This window comes from Apis florea, unplaced genomic scaffold (genome assembly GCF_048593485.1).
Source record: "Apis florea isolate Af1SG1 unplaced genomic scaffold, ASM4859348v1 contig_3587_pilon, whole genome shotgun sequence".
Classification (NCBI taxonomy): Eukaryota; Metazoa; Arthropoda; class Insecta; order Hymenoptera; family Apidae; genus Apis; species Apis florea.
In genome coordinates, this window is record NW_028256789.1 from 1,292,055 (window position 1) to 1,300,745 (window position 8,691).

Genomic DNA, 8,691 nt, shown 5'->3' on the forward strand with positions numbered 1-8,691 from the left:
GGCAGCTGAAAAGCACGTGCCAGCGCGGAAAGGGGTGAAGGAGGATCCTGTCGTTCGGGATTCAATGGTGTTCTGGGATAAGGAATTTATTATAAGGGAGTTGCTACCTGGGACCGGCCGATACTGCCACCATTCAAACCGAGGTCGTGCACCGCGTCTACGTGGGCTCGCATGAAAATTAATGAACACAAGCCGTGTGACGAAACGAAGGGGAAAGAAAGAAAGGATCGAAAAGTCGCCAAGCGAGCTGTAGCACCGCTTTATTGTCTTCGCTATATATCTCGCCTTTCATTCTCTTCGCTCGCAGGTGCGCGCGTATAAATGGACGAAAAGTTCGATCGATTTTTATTATTTTTACTTTCTATTAATTATCTAGTTCGGTTTATTATTATATAATAATATATGGATCGTTGTTAACGCATTTTATTTTTTTTTTTTTTCATTCTCGCGGTTTTTCCTCGCGGATGGAAATGTGCTCGTAAAATTTTATGTGCTCGGTTGGCGGTTGAAAAGACCGAGACGTGTAATAACGTTTGTCGCAACGTATGCCGGTCGATAGGGGAAAAAAGGAAAGAAAGAAAGAAAAAAGGGAATAGAAAGGGAAGCAGATAATGCATATTACTAGGCGTTGAGTGGTTCCATTGGCGTGGGACAGAAATTCTAGACAAACCGGCCCACCACGATTTTCTTCGCGCTCTAATTATAAAGCGAGTCGCTTCTCATAATCCCTCTCTCCATTTCCGGAAAATCGGCCACGCTTTTCTTCGATATTCAAATTTCGAATCGCGAGTCTCTTCTCGTTTTCGAAGAAATTTCCATTTGCCTGGGAAACGCGAACTCTCGTTTTGATCCGATTAATTCCAATAACGTTTCACTCATCACCATTATCATCATCATCATCATCATCATCATTATCGTCGTCGTGAATTAAGCAAATTGTGCCTGATGTTATTAATTACAGTGAAAAATATAGTTACGAGTAGGACGTAACGAGTTTGATAATTAAATACGATTTATCGAAAAACGATACTTTTACTTTTGAGAGAAACGCTCCTCGATTAATCCGATGAGAACAGTTTTACTTTTAATTACGCGTAAATATGCAAATCTGTTGACGGATTAGAAAAACAGCAAGGCCGTTCAACAGCATTTCCGTTGAAAGGTGTCGTTTACCTTGCCTGGAAATCGGGGATACGTGATATACCGGGTGTCACGCCGGGTGTTGCCATTCTATTTGAACCGGTGTAGAAGTATAGATAACGATAAGCTCGCGATATCGCGATCTATTTTCAGCTCATCGACTGCGTGTATTTATACATGGAAATTCGCCGTGTCATTTTTTTCAACCGCGTTGAAACGAAGCATTGTGCGAAAGATTGGAGGACACCGTTGGACGGTGATTGAAAACTCTAAAGTGCGCGCATTCTTCGAAGCACGACGAAGATTTATAAGGGGTTTGATGAATTCCTGTTAAGGAAAAAGACCCTTGTAAGTTGTAACGCATCCTGCGAGCATATGGCGTCCTCCTCCATTCCACCCCAATGCTCTTCCTTCGATCTCTCCCCCTCTCCCCTTGAATTCTTTCTTTTTAGAGAGTTTCACACTCGATACGCCAGATTACCCGCTGGATTCTCGTTTAACGCGGGTGGTGGACTTCCTTTTCGTCGAATTCCTGTTAATTCCACCCCATTAAGACGATTCGTTTACACGAAACGAACGTTTTTTTGGCTTCCACGAAGGGAACTGTTTAATTCTTCGAGTTTAACTGTCTTCTTCTATTCTTGCTCACTCGCTCGCACACTTGGAAAGTGGATTGAATTTTTATTGAAAAGAGAAGAGAATTAAATTATTCATCAAACGGATTTATTTACATATGTTAAATATATATATATATAAATATATACATTATAAAATAGAAAGTACAATGAATTTTTATGATACGTAAGATGAGAAAATTTGCTGTACATTCGAATATCTTAAAATTACAACTCAAACTTATTATATTAGCAACGTTTTCGTCGTGATGGATTTGAAAAAATATTTTCACACTTTTCATGGAATATATATTATAGTTAAGCGCAATCTTTGATGCGAAAATTAGATTTTCCAAAATTCATGCAGCGAGAAAAAGAAATTGAAATTATTTCTTCTTTCGAATATAATTCTAACGAGGCGATACTTTTATCCCAGACGAACACCTCTCCTCCAAACGGAAATATCCTGATGCGTATTTCGGTTCGGTATAACCGGCTGGAAGTTATTGATGTCTCCTGACGAGGTGACTTCTCTCTCTCTCTCTCTCTCTCTCGAAACTCCTGACGAGTGACAGACCCTCCCTTTGACACTTGTACGCGGTCGGCTACACGCTTTTTCTATCTTCCGTATTATTTTCTCTTTCATTAGCCGCCACCAACGAGGAAAATACGTCCAACAGTTTCTTCTTCCTTTAACGCGATCGGTGGCTCGGCATTCTCTGGGAATGCACCATATTACTCGTACCGTTATGTAAATATCGCGACGAACACGATCGACATTGTTGGCCCATAACAAAAATGTTATGGCCACTGCTCGTGTGGTTTTATAATGGACCCCTCGGTCGTGTCGTTTACAGTTTGTTAACCCATTAACTGTTATCTTCTTGTCCAAGTTTTTGTAAGATTTCATCGGGTCGTCCATTTTTATTTTTTATCCACTTCAAATTAACCATTATATTGTTGGATATCGATACGATTTCGAAGTAAAAGATTTTGAATAAGAATTGAAATAATAATCGAAAGAATTCGATCTCGCTTAAACGAATCCAAAAAAATAATTTCTTCTAGATTAAAAATTCTAATAAAATACGTTAAAGCAAGATCAGTCATCTCTGAAAGAATAGAAGGCAGGAAGAATACAGGAAGAAAATGTAGGAAGACGCGAAACAAAGAAAAGTATCGCACATTGGGAAGTGGTAAAGGAATTTGAAATCGTGGAACAAGAAGCAAAGGCTTCGTAGCCACGTCCAAGGGGCAAAAAATGTCGAAGAAAGATCGATACTGGGTGCACGAGCACCTGAGAATTCTTCGTAAACCGCATTTAATGTTCGCGCGTAAGCGTATTGGAATTCCTTCGATGAATCAGAAATCTCGCAATTCTTGGCGACCATCTTTCTTCCCTCTTCCGCGAAGATCATTATTTATCGCGTATCTGGTAAAAGCCGCGTCAAAATTCTACAACAATTCAGACCAGAGTTTCGAGCTTTGTGTTTATAAGTGTACAACCGCTTTGTTCAAAGTTAGAAACGAAACACTCTCTATCGATTCTGGGTCCTCGTAAAACGCCACTGAGAATTCCACGATTCCAAGGCGTGTTAGAACCCCGCTGTTTGTTTAACTGAAACGCAAATACGACCACGAGCCTGGCATTTACGTTCTCTCTCGTGCGAACGAAATTGAAATATCGAAAGTATCGAAAGGTCGAGAAAAATTTCTTGGAATAAAAATGATACTTTACGTACTCTGGAATTACGTAATGCGAATAATATCGAGAAAATATTTCAATTTTTCAATTTCTCTCTCTCTCTCTCTCTCTTTTTATCTATGATTATTTAATATTATCTACGCAAATCATATTAGATAAATCAAATTAGATTTAAAATTACATTACATCGAATGAACTTGTATATATTTAATTACAATATATCTAATTCATTGCAGATAAATATTTGATGGAACACGAGCGATCCTTAAATTCGGTTCAGACGCCTTGTAAGTGTAATCTATCCATTTTCAATCTATCCAGAAAGCAAATAGCGAAATGGGGCCGATGCGTAAAAGGATGATATTGAACTGTTACGAAGTGTACACGATAAAAGGATAATCTCTCTAGTATCCTCTTTGAAAACGTGCTTGCAAAGCGTGGCCGTGGCTTAGCGAAAATCCAAACGAGCTCGATCATTCATTTCACATGATTTCGCTCGGTACACCGATAGGTGAAATCATTGTGCGTTGACACGTAGCCGTGATTCGAGCAGCGGCAACTTTTATCACGGGCACGATTCGCCGCATTTGGCCAGGAGATTGTTACAGTTGGGGATAAAAGCGCGGCTCGTGGTCATAAAATCTGCCTACACGTGTTTTCGAAACATGGAGTGGCACTTGCGAACGTGTGGGCCAAGCCTTGGACCGCCAACATCTGGCCTATTGATAGATTGCATTTTCTTATGCTTATAATTAGCCTGTTGCTAATCGTCGATCCCGATTCCCTGTTTCGCATATGAGGATTAATCGAATCGTTTGCGATCGCAAAGTCGAAGATTTAATTTTAAAAAATTGGAAACCTTGAAAACGATCGTGAAATTTTGCTCTGGGTCCACAATATCAATTTTCTTCAACCCTCCCCTCTGTATTTAATATTATTATAGGCTACCGCTGCGTAAACGGGGCTTTAATCTTGACATATGAATACACACAAGGACGAGCATTTAACCATCTGCGAACGGGGTGATCTGGTGTCTGGTTTATTTTCGGTGCACGCATCCCCTCGTAGCCGGCGTATCTGAAGGGTTGATAGCGTTTTATGCACCGCGCGTGGCCAACGTCTGTCTCCGGGTTAATTATGGACTAATTGTCAAGCTTCTTGTCGTGTCGGGTTTTTACCATTTTTTTTTTCCTTTCCTTTTTCTTTTTTATTGGCTCCTCCTTTCGACAACAGAGCGTTCGTTTTAAAACCTCGTTTCCTTTCTTAGAATAATCCCCTCCGACTGTCTGAACCTTAATCCTCGAAGCCTCTCAAGCCTTTCATAACAATACTTCAAAATATTGCTCCTACTATCCGAATAAATCCTTGAAAATCTTGATGAAAAATATTATTTCTAACGAAAATTTCGCGATCTTGCAGACAACCATAAAGGTGTACGCCAACTGCCTTCGGCCAGACATCGAGTACAAGACCCTGAGCATCACGTATGAAACGACTTGCCGTGAAATCGTCCAGAACCTATTGAACAAATACCGAATGAGGCACCGTGACCCGAGACTGTTCTACCTCACCATGGAGGTGACCGTGAGGAGACCGAACGTGAGGACCGTGCTTCCACTGGACGAGGACGCGAGGCCGGCCGTTCTTCAATCGTGTCATCCTCGTGGCGATTCCAGGTACGATCCTCTCCATATTCGTTCTTCTTTCCTAGGGCTCTCCTTTCCCTCGGTTTCGCTCGGCTTCGTGACGTAATTTCAGGGCTTGCGACGGACCGTAAACATGACTTCTTGTGGGTCGATGAGCACGAGCCAACGACGAGCAACGTCCTTTCGAGAGAGAGAGAGAGAGAAAGAGATTCCCTTTGTTCTTGGTCTCTCTGCAGTTGTCTCTGCTTGACCGCGCATCAGACGTGCCTTTATTTATGCTAACGAGAATGAGAAGAAGGGACACGTGTGTCATTCGTTTAAGATTTTTAATTCGAAGCGCCTCGCTTTTCTCTCTCTCTCTCTCTTCAGATTTCCAGAATGGAAAGAGATTGTTGAGAAACAATTCGATCTTGCAGAAAGGATGTAGTTCTTTTTTTTTTTTCTTTTTTTCTTTTAATCGAAAGCAGGAGGATGGAATGGAAAACAAATCAAGTTTTCTCGTCAGGGAAGATTTTCTTAATTTTGGACAAATGTTTGTAAATCGAAGGGAGATGAGACGTTTGGTTATCGAAGGTTTCGTCGCGCGGCAGAAGAAAGACTGGAAGTCACCAATGTTTTCTCGGTAGTTCGAAACTTCCGGCGAAGGTATACGTTACGTAGGCAGACAGTGTTTGACTGGAACGTTGGTTGGGCCCTTGTGTTTTTACGCAGAAGTAGCGTTCGTCGATCCCTTTTGAACCTCACCGGCTTCTGCGATGATCCATGGGATGTTTTCTTGTTGCAGATTCTCGTTGCAGACCCGCCGCGGAGGACTTGTCAAAATATACGACAGCGCGCTCATGTCCGGAGTAAGTTACTCACACACGCTTTATAACAATTTTTCACGTTTCCCTACGTAAAGCTCGTCTACTAATTCATTTACGTTCATTCTAGCTATGTTTATTCTCTTTTATTCATATATTTCCATTTTGTTCGCAGTCGAAATACAAAAGTCTGCTGGTGTCCGAGCAGACCACGGTCGATGAATTGATCCAGATGTTATTGAGTTGCTACAGTTCTAAAGAACGCGTCGAGCAATTCTCCCTTTACGAGGTCTGCGAAGGTGAAGAGTATCAAAGGAAGTTGCATCCTGACGATTCACCCCTTAAAGTCACGCAACGATGGTCAAGCGCCGATCGTCATCTTCGCATAAGACGCAATCCAGACTACAATCCTCATAGAAGAAAAGTAAGTAAATTGCATTGATCGTGCTTTTCGATCCTGCTAATCGACAATTGTTCGATAAATTTTCAATAAATGTACTCATACTTTGTAAAACAAAAAGATTCAAACTGATTAAAACACGATTTCTATGCAAACGCATGTATATATATATATATGTGTGTATATTATGCGCATTCTCACGCTTCAACACAAAAGAATTCCACATCTTGGATGTACTCCAAGATGGCCGAATGTAATTACGAGTACAGGCGCATCTCGAAGCAATGCGTCAACTATTGGCATTATTCATAAGAATATAATAGAAAGTCAAATTTGTTACGCAATCGTCTTGTTTGCAGAGTATGTGGGCGTCAGACTCGAGCATCAGCATGGCGATGTCAAGACTGAACCTACACGGCACCCATCAGACTCATTACAACCAAGGGAATGACAACAACAACCATTTAGCGTTGTATCAGCGCAAAGATACAAGTTCGATCAATAATAACAATATCCATAAGATCGATCAGCATCTATCTTTAGGCTCTTTGAATCAGCAGCCAAGAATCGTGGTGCCCCATGCGACGCAACTTCCGCAGTTGCAAATCCCACGGTTGCAACAATTGCCTCAAAGTGTTCCATCAACGCCAATCTCGTCGAAACACATTACGGCGACCTCGTATGCGGACTATGAAAATTATTTGTTCATATAAATATTTTAATTTTACAATTTTATTTCGTGTATATTTGAATTATAGATTGAAGAAGATTACAAGACGCGAAATGGATTGAGTTGCAGCTGTTCCAAATGCGCTGATAGTTTGTTGCAGCTTTTAAATCGTATTGAACAGTATTTAAACAGTTTGATTGAGCAGTGAAAGAAAGCTTCGTTATAAGCAGAATTTGGAATGATTTTTTGAAGTAGAATTAATGAATTTCTTCTTTGCAAAGGAGCATATTTAAGATTGCACGAATTCTTTAGATTTGAGTAGTTCGATATGATGATAAGTGGTAGATGGAACACGGTTCATGTCTCAGCTTTTCGCGTCGATAAAACGGAACAAAGAGAATTTACAATTATAGTCAATAGCGAGAAACAATTGTACCAAAGGTAGACGTACGAAATGTTAGATAAATAGTATATTCATCTTTATATTGTATAAATGTGTTGCGTTAGAAAGATACGCTAAAAATTGATTAAGAGAAAAAAAAAATATAACGTATAAGTCTTTGAGACTTATCTAAGAAAATAATCGAATTTGAATTTTACCATGAGAATTGTACCATGAGAATATTTTACGAAGGAAATTTGTATAAAATTTATACAATTATGGTATAAAACAGAGTTTAACATCTCATATTTATATGTCGAAAATTATATTTTATCCAAGAGCGTTGCAGAATGCAACCTCTATTATTTATTTATAACAATCGTGTAGTGTCTAAGAGAACGAGCCTGAAATTTTAAATTATTTTATAATAGAATCCTGTGCTGTAAATTTCGTCGTGCAATACGATCGAACAGGGTTCGAATATATTCGTGTAAATACATCCAATAAACGACGTGTTACAACAATTTTAATAATTACACTAGCCAGTCGCAAATGTAAATGTTGATATAATTCTATATTTTAATTCTATATGTATACGTCGTTCCTGTGCGAAATTATCGTATTCATTTAGTTGGCATTTAAAGACGCTACATATTATTGATGCGTTATTTTTTTTTTTTTATATATAATTCATTGTAAATAGAAAAGTTCTCTTTTACTATTACGTTTCGTCAATGTTGCACTGATTGCCAAAGAATCGTTATGGAATGAAAAATAAAAACAATACGTTTAATCGTACGACAAAACGAATATAAGTTATCTTCTTTGTCACTTGCACGTATTGAAATTAAAAATTATCACGAGTCGCATAGAAATTGTAGAAATTGTGCAAGTAGGACTTAACAGCGTAACGAGTACAATGAATAATTTGTATTATTTTGAATAACAAATAGAGTGTAAATATTCATTTTGTATCGTCGTTTATAATTCACCTAAGAAAATATCGTTTTACGTGTCTAAATTTTGATCGATATTTTAATTCACCTACCTACAATCTTCATGTTTCCTTATAATCTTATAAAACTATAATAATAATAATAATAAATATATAAAGTGAGAATTTATCCCCAAAATATGAGAATATTATGAATATACTTGAAATAATTTTAAACAACTTTCCTTTACAAAAATTTAGGATTTTGTTAACAAATTATTAACGAAAAACCAATCATAAAGGAGCATAAACTAATATGATGATGGAATATGGAAATAAATTCAAAATAAATGTGTCGAAAAAATTTGTTGAATATAGTAAGTAATTTAAAAAAAAG

The 8,691-nt window shown here is 38.5% G+C and overlaps 1 protein-coding gene across 1 annotated transcript in view; it reads left to right on the plus strand.

The window, feature by feature from the left end:
- Window positions 1-8,691, plus strand: part of rau (RA domain-containing protein rau) — a 36,278-nt gene that overhangs the window by 19,850 nt on the left and 7,737 nt on the right. Inside the window, exons 3-6 of the mRNA XM_086914441.1 lie at window positions 4,879-5,135; window positions 5,890-5,953; window positions 6,084-6,332; window positions 6,668-8,671. Coding sequence (XP_086770567.1) covers window positions 4,879-5,135; window positions 5,890-5,953; window positions 6,084-6,332; window positions 6,668-7,021 — 924 coding nt within the window. The 3' untranslated portion in view covers window positions 7,022-8,671. The remainder of the gene's footprint in view (window positions 1-4,878; window positions 5,136-5,889; window positions 5,954-6,083; window positions 6,333-6,667; window positions 8,672-8,691) is intronic.